Genomic DNA, 19,532 nt, shown 5'->3' with positions numbered 1-19,532 from the left:
TTAGTTGTTTTTCTGAAATAAGTGGAATTATGTTTCCAAGTAATTTGTTATCTTATAAACCTAAATCACAATTTGTATTTGGATAAACATACAGTACGCTGTTGGAAGCTTTTAAACTGACCTTACTTCACCGAACATATGTACTGCGAGGTCTTTTCTAAAAGTTAGAGAGCAGCAGCTTCGTCTCCATTCGATTAATGTGACCTTTTATCACATTATATAAACACAGGCAGATAATAATAAGCATTTTATTGAGTGAACTTATTAAAGTAAAGCAAAGAAGACTTGAGCTGATGCATGAATCTCCTAAATATCATTTGTTGCTAATACAAAATTAGATAACCTCATCACCTGTAATACACCCATCAGTCCACTAGAGGACGGGATCTTTGGCCTCGCTTAAGGCCTGGGACACACAATTCAAATCACAACACAAACGTGTCATTCAGCTAGTGGACTGCTGGATGTATTACATGCTTCGGTATGATATCGGGTTGGATGGCCAAAAAGTCAGTGTTGGTTGATTATCAGCTCCAAAGATTTTGTCTCTCGGTGATATTATAGGTGAAATCTTTTCCAAATTCTGCACAAAATACGTGAACGTGTTAAAAGAAAACACCTGTCATCGTTTCAAAGTGAGGCTTCACCATTTTCAGTGTTAAAGCAAAATACAAGATTGAGATGTGACTGCACGAGTGGGACTTTAAAATGTGTGAGAGCAACATAGAAACATCAAAATGATGAAACCGCATGAAAAAAGGGGAGTTTCGTATCATTTCACAGTGGATGGTTGAAACTGACTGTTTTTATTATAACTCAGTCGACCGACCAACTGTGGAGAAACACGGGAGTTGATTAGACGCCGAGGCTGTGAAATATAAAATAATATAGAAAAACAACTGATAGAAAGGCCCGTGCAAGTCCACCGGTGTGGTCCTTTAAAGAAGCGGTGGAGCCAATTGATGAAAAGAAGTTCAATTAAAGCCTCGTGATGAAAGACTTCTTGGGCTGTCAAAAGGAGCAAAAAAAAAAACAAACGCTTGTGACAACATGACTCCTGATTTATTGATTTCCGCGCTCCATTTTTTTTTTCATCCAGGGCGCTTCGAGAGAGCGAAGCAATCTCGGAGTTAGCTGGCTGTTGTTACATTCCCTCGGCAAATGGACACTCGCCCCACACACACACACACGCGCACACACACACACACACACACACACACACACACACACACACACACACACACACACACACACTGGAGTACAACCCCCCCCCCCTCTTCCCTCCCCCATACACAAACACATGGAGCTCCCAGTGGGGCGGAGTTTTTAATCCTCAAACACACTGCCATAAATCAAAACCCCTACTCCTCGTGTGCCCCGGCTCGTGTCTCTCTATGAAAAGCTCAAGCTAGTGGCACATTAATAGCAATTTACAGGGCCGGCCATGCGAGGAGAGGAGCATCAACAGAGCGTCCTTTTATTTTGTAATCCTTATTACTTTCCCTTTTCACGACACGGCCGCCGGATTTGGTAACGTCGGAAGATGTGACCTACCTTCTCTACATCGCTCCCTCTGAGGGGGTCGTCGGCCGTGTCAGACGTTTCCCACCAACCTGCTAATCTGGCGATCAGAACGTGTCCTCTTACATCTTAATGAATGTCGATATATTGACGGGCGCTTTCGAGGGTACCCTGAATAAAACTACATCCTTGAATTAACACATCTCTGAATCCGTTTTGAACAAAAAACTGAACCGTGCGACTTTCGTAACGGTACAGTTTGTAGCGAAGCTGTTGTCCTGGGCTGCATTAGTTTTCTCTAGGTGTACCTCATAAAGCATCAATCTCGTGTATCACCCCACTTGTTACATTGAAAAATGGATGAAAGCTGGTTTCGTTTAATTCAGCACGCCCATCAATTCACACAGTGAACTTAGGTGTGGTAATTAAGCGATATTACACTCGAGGGTGTGCTTTAACGTGATTATTGGCACGGCAGTGATGCGGTCAGGACGGAGGCACTTGACGTTAAAGCACTCCCTCGAGTGTAATATTGTGATTATACAACAAATTACCTTCTCAATAAAAATTGTAATCCAAATGTTGTGGGGCAATTGGCTCTCAAAATATTCAACTTTTTGTGATCTCCGTTTCCACGACTAACAACTGGAAAACATTTCCAGTCGCGTCAGTATAACATACATGTAAGCGAATGTAATGTATGCAATGTTTACTAGTCCAGGAAGTAGGCCGACCCGAGCAACCGAGACTAGTTGTAGTCCGTTTTATTGCTTTCTAGAGATGGTTTCTCAAACGGAATAAAAACAGTACATAGAAACTCTGAACTGCTTAGCGAGCTCAAATCCCTTGATATGTGTCATCCAAGGTGGTCCCCATTTAAACACTTTTATATGTATCAGACCACAGAAAAGTTACTACTAAATTGACTTTTTTAGCACCGATGCATCATTTTCAAATGTGTTTATGTTTACCGTGTTGTTTTCAGGTGGAATGGCTGAAAAACGAGGAGCCTCTGAGCTCTAAAGACGACGACGACGACGACGACGACGGCGTGATGGATACGAGAAGCGACCACAATCTAATCGTCTCAGAGGCCCGACTCTCCGACTCGGGAAACTACACCTGCGTCGCCAGCAACATCGTTGCCAGGAGACGCAGCGCCACGGCTACTGTCGTCGTCTACGGTGAGATATCAGGCTCATGATTTTTCTTATATATTACAGAGGATCAAAGCGATGTCAAAGAGCTTTTCTTTCCTGCAATCTAAACATCAATTCTCACCATACATTTTCGAGCAGAACCCTTCATATACAAAAACACTGCTCCACCGCAGCGCGTGACCTTTTGTTCCCACTCGAGTCTAAAGAGCAGGTTAATGGCCGGACGGTGCCTCGTGTTAAAACGAGGAGACACAATATTTACAAGAACTCAATTATTAATGAGGGAGAGCCTGTGATGCGGGCTGTCACAATCCCCCCCGGCTCTTTATCTGCCGGCACTGAGCACATTGTGTAAAACCACGGTGCAGACGGTTGTTCCCAGCAGCATTACACCCCTGTAGAGACTGAAATTAGCACCACCTGAAAGAAAATCTGAACTGGAGTGTTTCCGTGCTCATTTTACTGACTTCTCATCCTGCTTAGTTTGATTTGTTTTTATTTTTTTTTCCCCAGAGAGGACGTTTAGCTGCTGTAGGAACACATCTCTGACACCTCGTCGCCGAGGCCCATCAATCATTGGTTTCCATGATGCTAATGAAGTCCCTGACAGGCTTTACTTTTCCCAATAGCCTCAGACAGATGTACAATAATGGAACGGTAGTATCTCTTTCCTTCCCTGTGACAGCAAACGAGCTGATTAGTCAATCATCGGACATTATTTTGAGGAAATAAATTAGAAGAGGAAGTGGAAGCAGACAGAAGGGAAGACACCATTGATCATTTCTGTAAAGACGCCATGTTTTTTTTTTCCTGATGTTCATTGTCACCTCGAAACAAACCCCACGTGACGCAGTCACCCCGGTGCTGACAGAAAATACAACGTCAACGACACAATGTGGGCCAGATTGTGTTCTAGAAGTGTCTTTTCATTCACCTGCAGTGAACGGAGGCTGGTCGTCGTGGACGGACTGGTCGCCCTGTAACGTACGCTGCGGCAGAGGGGTGCAGAAGCGCTCTCGCACTTGTACAAATCCAGCTCCTCTGAACGGAGGAGCCTTCTGCGAGGGCATGTCAGTGCAGAAGAGCACCTGCAACACAGTGTGTCCAGGTAAGAGCTGAGCGGCAACCAGCAGTGACGTCGCCCGTCGGGCTCGTGAGCGGCCGTTATGAAGCCTCGAGTTCGGATTTTGGCCCGGCGCCATCTTGTTAGTCTGGCTCGGTTTGGAGCAGGAAGTGACCTTATTTGGACGATCTGGGAGGGATCCGACTCGATCTGATTGGGAACCCGACGATACTGCGTCCCGCCCACCGATAGCCGTAACCTGACTGCGCCTGTCAATCAAACAGACAGCTTATTTTCTAATTAATGGACCGCCAGAAAACTAATAACAAGGAGCGACTTCCGCTAACAACACCGAGATAGCTCGTGGAGAAATTGTATTTACGTAGTATTTCGTGAGAGAAGTCGAATGGGAGTCTATGGAGGCTTTTCGGAGCCAACCACTAGTGGCACCCGGTGGTATTTCAGCTTCGGCATCGGCCTAATCTTTCCGACACAGAAGCTACGTACACTTTTATATACACTGTGGTAATAGCCTGTTGTTTGTGCTTAAATCATGCTCTAATACTTGGTGGTGGTGCATTCAAGGATCTCTGCATCTCAATGCTCTCGGAAGGAAACAGGTTGTTTTTTTTTCTGTTAGGAAATAGTTTGACATTTTAGAAAGTACACTTGTTTGCTTTTCTTGCAGAGAGTTAGATAAGACGATCAATACGATACTGATCTTACATCTGTCCGTTAGATTCAATACCACCATCAGTCAGTTAGCTCAGCTGTGCCGAAAGACTGGAAGCAGGGGAAATCAGCCGGGCTCCGTTTCAAGGTGACAAAAACCAACCTACCAAACTCCTAAACTGTATTTTTGTCCATTTCTTAGAAACCATTCCACTCCCTTTACTACCTCAGGGTTTTTTTTTTGTTGTTTTTTTTTTTTTTTATATAACTTGCATTATTGTGGTGATGTTGCACATATTTTACATGTTTTTGTGTGTATATGTGGATATATATACGTATATGAATTACTTCAGTATTAGTTTTTATATTCTACCATTTTCTATTGTATTACTTTATCTTATTGTCAAACTCTATTATATATGTCTTATTCAATGAAGGAAGCTACAACTGTACTGTACAATTTTGTGTATATCTTTTTTACGTCCAAAGATGAAGCTTAAACATTGTTTAATTGGGACAAAAAAGCTCAGTGTATAAAAAAAAAAAAACCATCACGTGTGAGTTACATGCTGGAACTGTTTCATGTTAACTGTCTGGCAGAGAAACGGCACACAACCCACCATCAAAACCCCCCAAATTGCTGCTTTTACACTCAAAGTCTTTTGTACAGAAGCGAGACATAACAGCAGATTTTGTTTCTACCATTGAACATAGCCAGTTATGTCAGTTTCTCTCTGCTTGCAGTCTGTCAGGCTCCAGCTTCATAATTACCAGACAGACACAGAGAAGGGTTAGTATCGATCTTCACGTTTTAACTCTAAAAAAGAAGGAAAGAAAGAAAAATATGTGTATTTTTCACAAAATATTGAACTCTAACAAAACAAAACAAAAAAAACAAAAAAGCCACTGCTTGGCTCCAGAATGTCTTTGAATGCATCAACATGGAGAGATTTCCTTCTGCTTTGCTACACAATAATAATGTAAATGTGGCAAAAAGTAAAGAGGACTAAATGGTCCCTGTGATTTATTGAAGTATCTGCAAGTTGATTTTAATGCCTGAAATTACCAGAAAAACGTGTTGGCTTGGAAGATATGAAGGGTTTGTAGTTGGCTGTGTCCTCTTTTGAACCAATCGTGTTTCACCGTGAATGCATCACATGTCTGCGCTGGGTTGAAATCTTATCTCTTGTGGACCTTATAAAACAACAAATGAAGAGAAAACATCTGCGAAACGGAGAGACGGGCAAACAAAAACTGAAAAGGAACAACGAGAACCAAACAAACAGTAGAAAGCTGAGATTGTGAGGCAAAAGAGAAGAGCAGCACTTCAACTTATCAAAACTGCTGTGTAATCTCTTCTGCACAAGTTTTCTATTTTTTTATTTAGGATTCCAACCTGAGCACAGAATAAAGGGAAAACTACTCATCAGGTTCAAGGAGAAAAGAAGTTATCAGGGGAACTACTATCTCCTCTTCGCCAACTGTCTCCCATTAAAGGATTCCTTCCTCCTGCATCTCCGAACACAAACCCGGCACATTTGCGTTTAAATTAGCAGGAAGTTTTAGAGCTTTATAAGGTTGAAAGAAGGCTTGATGGGAGTACGGCGGTCGCTTTGTGCACAGACTGCACAACATTTTGGCACTTGGAGGAAGGGAAAATGTTTTTCCGTAGTGCAAATGTTTCCTTGGAATCAACATAGATTTGATGTTCGAATTTTTTTTTTTTTTGTGAGAGAAGTGCATCTTTTTTATTCTTTTGAATGCATGTACTGTATATAGTCAACATATATGACCGTTTATTATCTTCTCCCTTAGTGGATGGCGGCTGGGGCGAGTGGGGCGAGTGGTCGGCGTGCAGCTCGGACTGCGAGAGGCAGCGCAGCAGGGAGTGCACGGCGCCGGAGCCCAAACACGGAGGACGACTGTGCGACGGGGTGGCGGTCGCCAACGACAACTGCACCGGCGGGCTGTGCACACAGAGTGGGTACAACACCGGCTGACAATGAGGAAAAAGATGCGTCCTCCTCCCCCTCACAGTCATTGCATTCGGGGACTGTGTCATTATAGATTTATTCTTCATCATTTTTTGACAGCGTTGGAGGGGGTCTACATCATGATAGTCATCATAATCACGGTCATTACCGACACCGTCATCCATCTTTATTATTCATCCACTCCAACATACATCACACACACGGTGCGCGCAGTCATGGATGTGTACACAAGTGGTAATTAAATCAGTTAACACTTGTGTCAAATTTTTTTTTATGGAGAATCTCTGAAATGACGATGTTTGTTTCTGTCTGCAGATCGGAAGCTGTTGCATGATGCTAAACCGCAAGGTGAGTTTCTCTTCAGCTGCATGTCATACTGTGCTGTTATGTTAAAGATAATACCGGATTCTGATTGGAGAAGTAATACGATGACAAAAGACAAAAGTGATTGGTGGGAGGCTGATTCTTATTTTTCAGATATCACTTATTAAGCATCATTAATATTACGGGGTGCACTTGAGCTTGTCGTTTCATTTGATGCGAAGCTACACCTTCGACTATTTGTTGTAGTTCAGTACCATAAACTCTTGGTTGCTGCCTTAAAATAGTGTCGTGTTGACCGTGTTTACGAGAACAGTCCATATGAACGTCTCTCCTTTTGTGGTACTCACGACCTCTGACCTCGGGATTTTCCTTGAGCTCAGAGTTCACAAGTCGTGACGTGTTTGGTGATATTTAGAAAATGCACATAAAAGTTCATTTTTCATTGGATTGTCAGCGGCAACCAACAGTGACGTCACCCGTTGGTTTGTGAACAGCCGTTATGAAGCCTCGAGTTCAGATTTTGCCCGTTTGGAAACCCAACAAAACCTCGTCCCGCCCACCGATAGCCGTGACCTGACTACACCACAGGGATGTCAATCAAACAGACACGCCCCCCAAATAACATGGCTGTTTGGAGTTTCTTTTTTATTTAATGGTGGGATTATTTTCAGATGGACGACCAGAAAACGAATAAGACTATAGCTAGCAAAAAAAAAAAAATAACTGACGAAAAAGATTTATTGACTTCAAATTTGATGACATGGGGGTTTCTGGAGGCTTTTTGGAGCCAGCCTCTAGTGGCACTCGGTGGTATTGCAGTTTAAGACACTCCTGCACCAGCCTCATTTTTCAGACCCGGAAGCTACATTGTCTTTTGTATACACTCTGTGGTTAATATTTTGTAATTTTAGTCGCATAGAGTTTATCTTTGTAATTTAATTAAGGAAAATGTCGACGTTCCCAATGACCTCATCTTATTTTCCTTTGTCATTGCCTTTAAATTTCCCACCTGCTAGCTTGCTAAATTGGTTGGCTCTGTGGCGTATAAACACCAACAACAATGAGTATTTTTGCATCCACGTTGCCGGGCAACACGTATCTCACAGCTTGACCGCTTGAACACCAACCATGCTGTGCAAATTAGTTAAATGTCGTAACCGACGAGCTCACCAGTGAAGTGAGAACACAACCACACCCTCATCAGCAGCCGATCGGATTCTGGCAGCGGCAGTGCTTTACAAATCATTGATTTCAATGGTTGACAGGAAGTAAATCGCTCTGACAGGTGTGGTTGTGAAATATAATGCTCTGCATGGCTCATTATGAATCGTCCCGTACTTGAATAGAAGTAGAACAAGCGAGGGTTTCTGTAATTCAATATAAATACAGTAACACACAGGTCATAATATGTATGAAAAATAACACTATTATTCTGAATAATATAATGAATGTTTTATTTTAGTTCTAGCATTAGCTTTAACTGAAAACAAGTCAAATCAATTTCTGTTAAAAGCATGAAATCTGCAGGCTACTTGTGATTGTGTCACTGAGTGAAACGTTCAGGCAGGAGATTGTGATGGTTCGTGATGTTTTTTCCGCCCTTGGCATCCATGCACACTCGTGTACAATAACGAACTGCATGTTTTTGTCCTTGGAGTGACACAAAGGGACTGTAAAACGAATAAAAACAAACTGTTATTAGGTGTAAAGCGAATACCGTACTCTGTGTTATTCACAGTTAAAGATAATATTCAGCTGTGCCCAACTTGTACTCCTGGTATGACCTTAGTTTTATTTCTGCACCGATGTACTGAACTCCATTCATAATACCATTATTTTTTTACTACATCAGGTGTAGTATTTCCAAGTCAAGCTGCCTGTGGTTAACCACTGTCTACCCACTGCTTTGTGCATTAGTGCTGTCGAGGGAAACTACTGCATAGTTTACACAAAGAAAAACCTCAATTTGATACCTCCTAAAACCGCAAGCACACGTCCTCCTCACTCGTCCTTTACCACTGTTATGTATTTTTGTTTGTCAGAAACGAGGGGGGAGAACACAGCCACACTGCCAAAAAACTTCCCAAGCCCTCAATTAACCTGCGACTGTAGCCGCTAATGCCGCTTTGCATATTTTGTCAATTTCTCCTCATTTGAGCTTCTGGCTACTTAGAGGATTTCCCAGCATGTCCTGTTTTAGCGCAGATCTCATTATCTTTTCAAGAACAAGCTAGCTGCTCCTTTATCCCCCCCCCCCCCTCCTCCAACCCCCCGCTCATTCTTTTTGTCTTTGTGGAGTCGGACGCTGCAACACTGGTGGGACCAGATAGAGCGTAATCGTTGCCGATGAGCTAATTTAATGAATTGGTTTTGTCACATTATCCCAGTGGAACGCAGACTGCCTCCAACACCAGAGCCAAACAGCGTTTGAAATGACAGTCAGGTGCTGGGTTGATTATAATCGCCTTCCTTCCGAGGTTCCTCATTAGCAGCTTTAACGCTGCAGAGTGGAACAATGGAGCTGTGCATCAGGAGGCAGGGCGGACGAGGAGCAGAAAACAAAAAAGGAACGAAAGTAGTTTGAAGCTAAGGTACAGACTTGCCTCTTATAAAAGAGTTCCACAACTTCAAGTCGGCTGATACTCCTCAGCAACACACATTTTCGGTTTATTTCGGGACAAAATGTCTCCCAGCATTCCTAATTAAAGCGCGGCAGACTTAGAAAACGAAAGCAGGAAGTCATTAAGATGTGCCCCTCTCTCTCTCTTTTTCACCTCCCACTCTGACTTTTCTCAGGTGTGGAGAACAGCAGCGACGTGGCCTTGTATTCGGGCCTGGCTGCGGGAGTGGTGACGGTGGTGCTGCTGATCGTCGCCGTCACTCTATACCGAAAGAGCCAGAGCGAGTACGGCGTCGACGTCATCGACTCCTCCGCCCTCACGGGGGGCTTCCAGTCCTTCAGCTTCAAGACGTCTCGACAAGGTGATGACATACTTAGTACACTGAGAACACTTAACTTCCCTGAGTACACTAAACTTCCCTGAGTACACTAAACTTCCCGTAGTACACTTAACTTCTCTTAGTAAACTAAACTTCCCTTAGTACACTTAACTTCTCTTAGTAAACTAAACTTCCCTCAGTACACTTAACTTCTCTTAGTAAACTAAACTTCCCTCAGTACACTTAACTTCCCATCGTACACTAACAAATGGTGCTCTTACATGTTAGGACTCTTACTTGTGTCGTACTTGAATTTTGACAGGGTAGTGTTGTTTCAAACAACCTGCTGTTCTGCACTGACTGGAAAGGACCTCAGCATGTGAACACATCACCCGCCGAAATAAATGGAGCTTTAATTATTTTACCCAGAAATCAACGTGTTTTCGTGCCCTCCGTTTAACACACTCGATAAACACACCGATTCATCTGTCTAGTAGCAGAAGTGAAAAAGAAACTCTTCCTCCGACTCCTTAATTTGAAAATTCTTGACGTCAGTGGCCCCACCCCTTCCTTTAGGCAGCCAAGATGGTTACCATCTAGAGTGGAACTTGTAGTTCACTGCATGTTTGTGTACTTGACAGTGTGAACGCACTTATGCACTCAAAATAGTGAGTGTTAGTACACAAGTACAACATTTGAAACCCAGCATGAGTCTCACAGACCAGTGACGAATCAGTTACATTGAAATGATGCTATAAAATACATCCCACAGTGAACATAGACTTTCTACAACTTACTGTATCCTAACAGGGAAATAACAAACATTGTTGTTGATACCTTTTGTGGTTGAAATAAAAGAGGGCAGATGCAGTCTGTTTTTCTTGAGAATTGAGAGTTTTGGTAGATAATAATGATAATTAATGCAGTCTTCTGCTCCAAAATCAGACACATCATTTATAATTCTCCCACTAAATCTTTAGGACTCATGTTGAGGTGGATTTTTTTTCAATGTTTCACTGTGTACATTCACGATATGCAGAATAGCTTAACAGTGTGAAGTACAGAAATGTTTTTGTGCCTGTTGCCATTTTGGATTATTTAATTAAGATATTGAGTAATGCACGCTCTTTAACTTGTCGTAGGAGAGTGCAGATGAATCACTGCAGGTATCAGGAGAAGATCGCCTGGAATTTTAAACAGTATACACTTTTATCCCTTTTTAAATTTGGGTTTTGTATGTATTCAAGGTTGTACTAGATAATTAAAAAAAATGTTTTAATCTATATTAGAAATCTAAGAAAATCCGTGAAACGGGAGGATGGGACTTTGCTGTGCCTCTTTACCATATAATGACACTTTGCACTTGACTTTGCACGAAGAGGTTGTTAAAGCGCAGGCAAAAACAAGTGTTTAAATTGCACTTTGCTGCCTTATTTTCATATATACGGCCTCTTCTGCACCTCTACACCCACCTCAGCTCAAAGCACAAGCACCAGAAAAATGATCCTGCGCCCCATTATAATCCCTATACCATGAAAACACAGCATCATGTGTCTTTGCTTAAATGAATCTATTATATCTGTTATGGTTTGTACATTTTGGACAATCAGATTTTTATAAAATTACAAAATGATGATGTAACTTTGACCTGCTGTTAAATCATACTATTTTGGTTAGTTTGATGATTCAACTGACCTTAAAATCTCTTGAAAATCAGCTGCAGGTTTGCCTGTTAATACATAGAGATTTAATTATGAATGAATGGTGAACAAAATGATGCAACACACACTCACCAGAACAGATGATGCAAGATGTCTCTCTCATTTTGTTGTACTTTATTTCACTTCATATTCATTTCACTATATGTAAATGAACATCCAAGTAAGCCATACAGTTTCGTATTTATATGTATTTATGTGTATTTATGAATTATGCATGCATTCCTCTGTATTATGATATAACTACATTCATTATTCAAAAGTCTTTAGGGGCCCTAATGACAAATGTAAAATTGTTCCATTTGTTCATTCGAGCCATGTGGAGATTCTTTGCTTGTCAGCGCCACGGTGCATCGAACGTCCAATAACATACAGCTTAATCTGTTCGGCAAACAATGCATTTATTGCTTTGTTGCGGAACATCAGCATGCCCGGGCAATAAGAGCTCGCTGAAAACTTACGGTAACAAGCGCACTGTCGTCTTATTTATTCCTTCTGGTACCGTAACTTCAGCAAAATGTTGACGTGGTAATATAAGCCGCTTTGGTATCAACTTTACACACAACACAACTTCTAATTAATTATTCATGGTTACAAAATTAAAAACGTGATTTATTACTGTTTTCACTTTTTTTGTCGCCGAGGCCCGTCTCTGGTCTCCAAAAACACAGAAACATCAGAGCCGGGTGGTGTGTTTTTTTTTGCCCTACAGATAGAGGCACTTTTTTTTTTTTTTTTTTTGTACTAAGGCTGGCATTATGGGTTGCCACGGCAGCAGCAGCCCCTCAGCGGGGCATAATAAAGTTCATTTTGATAACACAGCAGGAGGCGGGGAAAGCTTTAATCTCGGTCCCAGTTTCACCCGCATTAGAGGAGCTAAAACAGCCGAACCTCCCTAACACCCCCACATGTCCTCTCCTAATTGTATGTTGCACCCTGCCACAGTGTGCGATGCCGCTGCTGCTGCAACACAGAAATCATCTCGCCCCTCTTCTGCAGTCACGTTCTCCGTCATGAGTCAACTGTGACAGCAGCTCGCTGAAAAATCCCGACAGAATATATTGGCAATTTACATTTCTGTGCTCATCAAGAGAAAGCACGCTGTTTCTCTCCGTCGCGGCTTCTGTTGTCGTTTTCACGCTCGCTCAAACAGCCGTCAATGAGTCATTACTCACAAATTAATGTCAGCATACAAAGAAACAGATCAATAGATAATCTTATCTGTAATAACTCTATCTGACCCGCGTTTCTCGATTGATTCACAGTCTGCTGCGTGTTTCCGTCCCAGCAACACATACAAACACATGGCAACAGTGTCACAGCAAACACTTGGAAAAGAAAATAGAGTTAATATTCGAATAATAAACTCAACAATCAATAACAATATGCACATTTATTTACTAAAAAATGTTTAAACCACCATGACATGAAATTAAAATATGTTTATTACGCTCCTCCATGAGCTGCGCTGCGAGTTGCAACATGTCTGGTCTTGTTTCCATGGCGATGATATCATAGTAATGGTCATGACGTACCCTTTAGGATTTTAATGCGACTCTCTCATCCAAACGGTCACTCTGTATTAATGTAGTTGTTGCAGAGTGAAGAGTAATTGTTGACAGTGATGATCATCTTCCTCTTCCGTGTTTGTTTTTCCAGCGAACCCCCTGCTCATTAATTCCTCCATGCAGCCCGACCTGACAGTGTCGCGCACCTACACCAGCCCCATGTGCTTTCAGGACTCCATCGACAAGGAGCTAATGGCCGAGCGCTCGCTCCTCGACCCGCTGCCCGATCTCAAGGTCAAAGGTGAGGAAACAGAAGTGTCTCAAAAGCACGTGTCCGCAGCTGCTGAAACTACTTATTGGAAAAGAGGTGCAGAGCGGTGTGTGCGGCTCTGCGGGCTGCAAGTCGGAAGGGATAATCCATCTTTGCTTTGAGTCCTTTTTTTTTTTCTTTTTTTTTTCTCTGAAGGCGGTCTCAAAGAAAGCCTTCATACAAAAGAATAAATGGTCACCTTGGAGGGCATCGCAAACTGACCATTCTCCAGTCCGTGTCCCCATTTGTTACCGCTGTCGAGCTTTTTATCCTCCTACGGTGCGTGTGCTGTTTGCATTGGTAACGGCAACGGCACCATTTACAACTCGAAATCAAGGTGCACGAAAAAGCTGCCCCACATAAAGAGCTTGCAATCTTCTGCAGTTCATTATCCATGCAGAGGAAATGTAAATACAGAAACAGCATATTTCTTGTGTTAAGTATGGTTTTAAAAAGGGATCAAAATCTGAATCGGCTTTATTGGCCAGGTATGTTTACACGTGCAAGGAATTTAACTCTGGTTGTAATTGCTCTCTCAGTGTACAAACACAAAAACAGACATAAATAGATATATAAAACATGAATAGACATATTTACAGCTTCAAAAAAAAAAAAGATGTATACATATGCACATAAAGAATGGTGCAATTGCGCCTCGTGCAAATGGTGATGATGCAATTCAGTATAAAAACAATTGAGTGTCGAGTAAGAAAAAAATGAGACCAGTGTATTTCAATTTACCAAAACCTCATTTGGCTGCTCAGCTTTGTAAGTTTCATAATTTAATATCGCACAACCTCCGATTTCTTCTTTCGTAAATTATTTAAAAGCCATACAATATCGTTAACTGATTATATCCAGAGATGCTCCTTGGACTTGACAGTGACATCTTGTTTTGCAGCAGCTAAACACACAGTTGAATATTTTGGGTTTAGACAGCCTTCACTTAAAGTCTCCACCCTCCAAACTCTTTACATGCAGAGTGTCGCTCGGTCTGCAGCCTCAGGCACACTGTTTCAGCTGCAGGCGAAAAGCTCCACAGTGACAGGCTTGCTGAGCCTAAGTTCAGCTTCTTCCTTTTTTTTTTTGCCTCAGCTCTGATTGGATAGTCACAGTTTGGGAGGCGGGGTTTTAGCGAACAGTCAGCTGGAGAGAGATTGGTTTTAGATGTTTGCCGAGTGAGCTTTTAAAAAGAGCAACTTTTGCTAAAAAAAAAAAAAAAAAAACTTAAAAAAAAAACTGTTAGAATGATGTAATTGTTTATGATCTGATCTCCTTCAGGTGTGGCAGAAACGGCCGAGTACCACGTCATGTCCCACCCGCAGACATTCCCGAGGGGCCTGGCTCCGGACTACAGAGGGGTTGCCGTGGGGACGACGCTGGGCAGGAGAGGCAAAAACCTTTTCACTCCGCAGGTCTCCCTGATTCCCAGCAGGCCTCTGCACAAAGCCACCGCCGTGTTTGGCCACGCTGGAGGCAGGCTGATGGTGCCGAACACAGGTGAGCCCGATGCATCACTCTGTGAGCTGAAATTCTGAAATCCCTTCAAATAAAATGAGGAATGACAAAGAGGCGGACTTCTGTAATTTACCACACTTTGATACAGAACATCTCATATTACATGTTGAAGTTTGACCTTGTCAGAGTCGATCTGCGGCAAAATGTGAAAATGTCATCGGTCGAACAGGTAACATGATCCTGAATATATTATTCACTGAAGTAATGACGTTAGACAGCATTGCCATTTTTAACTGGCTAGTTCTTCCCGACAAAGTATGGAAAGTGTTTCCTCTACACACTGTGCATAAATTCTTTTAATGATTTTCTTTTTTTGTACATCCATTCTTGAAAATCAAATTGCAACAACAATTTCCATAACTTTTTTTTTTTTTTTTTTTTTTTTTTTTTCAAAAAACATGAATTAAATCAGCTGTGGGGTAAATGCGATTGGCCCCAATACATAATTTTTTTTGGGGCTCCTTCCCTCCCATTTCCGAGCATGCCCTCATAACTTTTAATAATAAAGCAACCGAGTAAAATAGGAGTTGCCGATTTCTGTAAATTATTTTCTATTTTGGATTTAACATGCAGTTTTGGAGCATTTCAATAAACGCAAACTAAGAGGCTGCGACTCGAAACCGTAAATGTACAAGGGGGGGGGGGAGGGAGGTGAACTGCGAGCTTAACCGCAGCGAGCCGCTTCTGTACCGGGCTGCAGCGTTTCACGCGTATTCGGGAAGCCACGCGGCACCAGTTGCGCGTGCGACGTTACCACGGCAACCCACGCAGATGTCTGAACGTAACCGAAGTGTTTCATCTGACAGCTTGAGTCCTAAAGCATTGTGGGTTTCAACGTCAATACATGATGTGAATTGTACAGTAAATGGAAACAAGTGTGTGTAATGTAAACCTGTGCCGCTGAGTCTGCTCCATTATTCAGGCATTATTCTCTCTCTCGCTCTCTCTCTCTCTCGCTCTACATTAGTCATCCCGTCCCTCGAGGGGGCTTCATCCGCCGCCAGATTGGCAGTAATTGTTTATGATACAGTAGGATGTTTATGCATGTTTGTGTTTAAGAAGAAGACGAAGACAGTCTTGTGTTTTGTGTGCGTCTGCTGGCAGCAAGGATTCACGAGGGCCTTTCGGGATCTGGCTTCCGTCACCTTTTTTTTGTTGTTTTTTTTTTTTTTGTTCCGGGGGCCTTGCCACCCCCCTCTGGCTGTCACCTTCAGTACAGAAAGCTGACAGCTGAGCAGGTGTGTGCCATGTCTGTGCATGTCTGGCTGATCAGTTTTGTTTTTTTTCTCCCCCCTCCTCTGCAGGTATCAGTCTGTTGGTGCCTCACGGGGGGATCGCAGAAGACACTACCTGGGAAATGTACATGAGCATCAACCAGGAGGACAGCAGGTGAGGGACTCTCGCTGAGGAGGTGCAGCCGGCTTCTAAGGCCGCCTCTCGCTTTTCTTTTTTGTCCTTCAACCTGTCGCGCCGGGTTTCCCGTCAACAGAACGCGCATGCAGACGCGCATATTCCCGCTCAGCGTGCGGTCTTTGCTCGTCTCGCAGACGCCACGGGGGGAAGCACGCAATGTGTCACAAATACATCGGCGGCTGCAGACAGATTGCATTACTGCCTTTAAGCAACCGTCACCCCAGAGGAAGACGCACGCCGCGACTCCGGTCGCAGTTTTTGTGTTTGTATCTCTCTCCATCGTGGCGGCTTCGAGTGCCGAGTATTGTGAACTTTGCGTAGTCATGACGACAGGTGATACTGATTCTGGTTGTTTTTTTTTTTGGGGGGGGGGGTTTAGATGGATGGAGATTGAGCATAATATTCTTCAGACTTTAAGATGACTGTTGCACGCCAGCCAGCTAGCAGGAGTCTATTTCTGTAACTTTTGTTGTTGAGATTTTCACAAAGCTGTTCCTCAAGGAGAAAATGGCACGACAGATAAGAGCAGTTTGAAAAAAGGGGGGAATCTAATACCTTTTGACTCGCATGCAACCGAGCCTCAAAAAGCTATCTGACAACCGGGATTCAGGTTGGGTTTTTTTTTTGGACATGTTCTTGATTTCCAGCCGACAGTATCAACATGTGTCTGCGTGAAACCCCGCGAGCGAGATATCGCCCCGACAACGCGGCTAACCGCCCGTGCTTCTCGCTGAAATTCGATTTCTACATCTGAGGGAGAATCAAGAGTGACATTTAGTGTCATCTGGAAATGCAACTGTCGTCCCACCTCTCTTCCCGCCCGCACATTAGGTGCCGGAGGTCATGCGGGCGAGGAAACGTATCAGAGGTCACGTATAGGTTTGTGGCTCGGAGCTCCGTCAGTAGGCCCACTCGCACGCTCCCCTGCCAACAGTCTCGCCCGGCTCAGCCGAGCCGCTGCCCTCCAAGCTGCTGCTCTGCTCTGATAAGCCTGATTCTGTTTACTTCTCCGGCTGTCGTTTAAGAAGCTGCAGGAGCCGCGCACCGCTGAGCTGTCAGTCAAAGCCTATCTTCTGACAGCCGCCGAGTCCAAGGGAGAAATTGGATCCTTTTTCTTCCCATTCAAAACCTCGGCCATCTACATAAGACGACGCTTTTCTTCCTCCCGCGAAGAATAGGAATCGATCGGCTCGGGCTCAGTTTCAGGTTGTTCACAAGAGCTTTCGTCCGTCCTCTGGGCTCCGCCGAGTTGTTTTATGTGTGATCTTCTGTGGCTCAGCGGGGGCTGGGGGAGGTTGTCCAAGGACAAAATCATATGGTGTGTGACAAAATAAACTTGATACGATGTGGCTCACAAAAGTTTGAGAGACTTGAGTTGAGCGGTATCATCCTTATTTCTGGAGTTCGCTCTGCAGGGAGGCACCTCTTGCTCCACAGCGTCAGTTCCACCTGCTGCACACTGAACTTCCTGTTAAAAGTTTGATCCGTGGAAATGACCAACTTTATTTTGTACCAATATTTTCCTAAACTACTTCAACTCCAAAATTCCCTTTAAACTTCCTCTCAGACCTCCCTTCATTTTGTTTGGGCCATTAGGGGGCAGTGCTACATACTTCAAAATCAATATTGACTTAATGTCACCGGTATAATGTTATTAAGGCTAACATGTTAGCAATTATTTACCTATTTACACATCTAGCATCCACCAAAAAACGTCGGCATTATTTTAAAGTTCACTCTGCAGGGAGGCGCCTGTTGGTCCACAGTGTCAGTTCCACCTGCCGCACACTGTTACAAGTTTGATTGGTGGAATTGACTAACTTTATTTTGGTCCAATATTTTCCTTAACAAAATTACTCTTAATATTATTCCCTGACCTGCTTTGATTGATTTTTGGCCACTAGGTGAAACACGCTTCACAATCTATGCTGATTTATTATCGCCTTTATAAAGTAATTATGGTTTATGTGTCAGCAAATATTTAGCTATTTACACATCCGGGACCCACTGAAAAACATCTGCATTATTTTTTTATTATTGTAGTTATGTTTATAGCCTCCGAATGAATTTACGATAAATCTTTACTCGCGCTTTGAGCTCTGTGTTTGTCTCCTGTAAGAGAAATATCTGCTTGTCTGTGTTCACCAGTTAGTCACCAACTTTCTGTCTCCTGTTTGGTAGCGCTCAGTGGGATTTTAGAGACTTTCTGGTGAACACAGCTGCCTTCCTGCTGCTGCTGCCGCTGACAGAAACATCTCTGATAAGAACAGCGTGTGTTGAACAGAAACTGGAAAACTGGAAACCAAAAACAATCGATTTAAACACGTTAAAATGCTCAGTACTTCAGGTCACTTAGAACAGCGTCTTTCATTTTACTCATCATCATTTGACCCAGTGTTTACGTATTTAATGAAGCTATTAAATCTAACATTAAGTGAAAAATGAAAGGGTAACTTACAGGTTTTACAGTCAGAGAGGACGACTGAATATGTGAAACAAATGTTAAGAGAACTATGTGGCTCAAAAGGGAGCTTTATGAAATTTGTTGCTTTTTTATTGATTGCTTGGCTTTCATATACGCTCCTTAACTTCACATTGCATCAATAAGTGTTGGGAGTTAACATTTGAAGTTGGTAATAAATTAAGGACTGTCTGCTGTTTTAAAAGAAACAATTTCTCTGACAGAAAAGTGCTGCTGCACCACAGCTGTTCCCATCATGTTTTATGCATATTATATATATATATATATATATATATATATATATATATCCAGGGTAACGGATACAGCAAAGATAATTTTTTTCATTTCTGTGAGCACCATAAACAGAATTACATTAGTGCTGGTCAGATACGTTTGTAAATTGGCTGAAGTGTCTCCTTTAACTAAAACTCCAACTGATAAGCTGCTAAACTCGAGTCCAAATCCAGTGACAGCTTGAAAAACACTAAGAAGGAATAGTCTAAATGAAATGTATAAGTGTTGTCTGAGAAAATATAAAAGCCATCTCATAGGATGTTGGTTTGTAATATAAAAAAATAAATAAGGTATGATGTGTACTGAGCATATGAGCCAAGACTTAACTGATAACCGCAAGCTATCTACACTTTAAACCATTATCCTGGAGTGATATTTCTTTGTTCTCATAAACACAATCAGAGTTGTTAAATAACCATCTTTAATCTTTGCTCACAGGCAATCTCGCTAATTAGCATAGTCTCAGCAGCAGGTAACCTTGGTTTCCTCTGAGCCGGGGGCTGATTAGCACAAAAGTGCAGCTGCAGGGCCAAGATGCTGCCTGGATGTGTGATTTTATTTTTAGACAGCGGATCACAACCTCTTAATGTTTTTGTGTTGATTGGTAACAGTGTAATAAATTTATTTTTTAAATAA

The 19,532-nt window shown here is 42.6% G+C and overlaps 1 protein-coding gene across 1 annotated transcript in view; it reads left to right on the top strand.

The window, feature by feature from the left end:
* The window catches only part of LOC138209503 (netrin receptor UNC5D-like), a 167,763-nt gene that overhangs the window by 123,571 nt on the left and 24,660 nt on the right, over window positions 1–19,532 (top strand). Inside the window, 8 exon segments of the mRNA XM_069168133.1 lie at window positions 2,507–2,705; window positions 3,622–3,789; window positions 6,232–6,396; window positions 6,726–6,758; window positions 9,531–9,716; window positions 13,052–13,201; window positions 14,492–14,710; window positions 16,033–16,117. Of these exon segments, the coding sequence (XP_069024234.1) occupies window positions 2,507–2,705; window positions 3,622–3,789; window positions 6,232–6,396; window positions 6,726–6,758; window positions 9,531–9,716; window positions 13,052–13,201; window positions 14,492–14,710; window positions 16,033–16,117 (1,205 nt within the window).

Source organism: Embiotoca jacksoni, unplaced genomic scaffold, assembly GCF_022577435.1.
Source record: "Embiotoca jacksoni isolate LCO1_2020_lvr unplaced genomic scaffold, fEmbJac1.0.p SCAF_10, whole genome shotgun sequence".
In the NCBI taxonomy this organism is placed as follows: Eukaryota; Metazoa; Chordata; class Actinopteri; family Embiotocidae; genus Embiotoca; species Embiotoca jacksoni.
The sequence above is the reverse complement of the archived record's forward strand: the minus strand, read 5'-3'. Positions and strand labels throughout refer to the sequence as shown.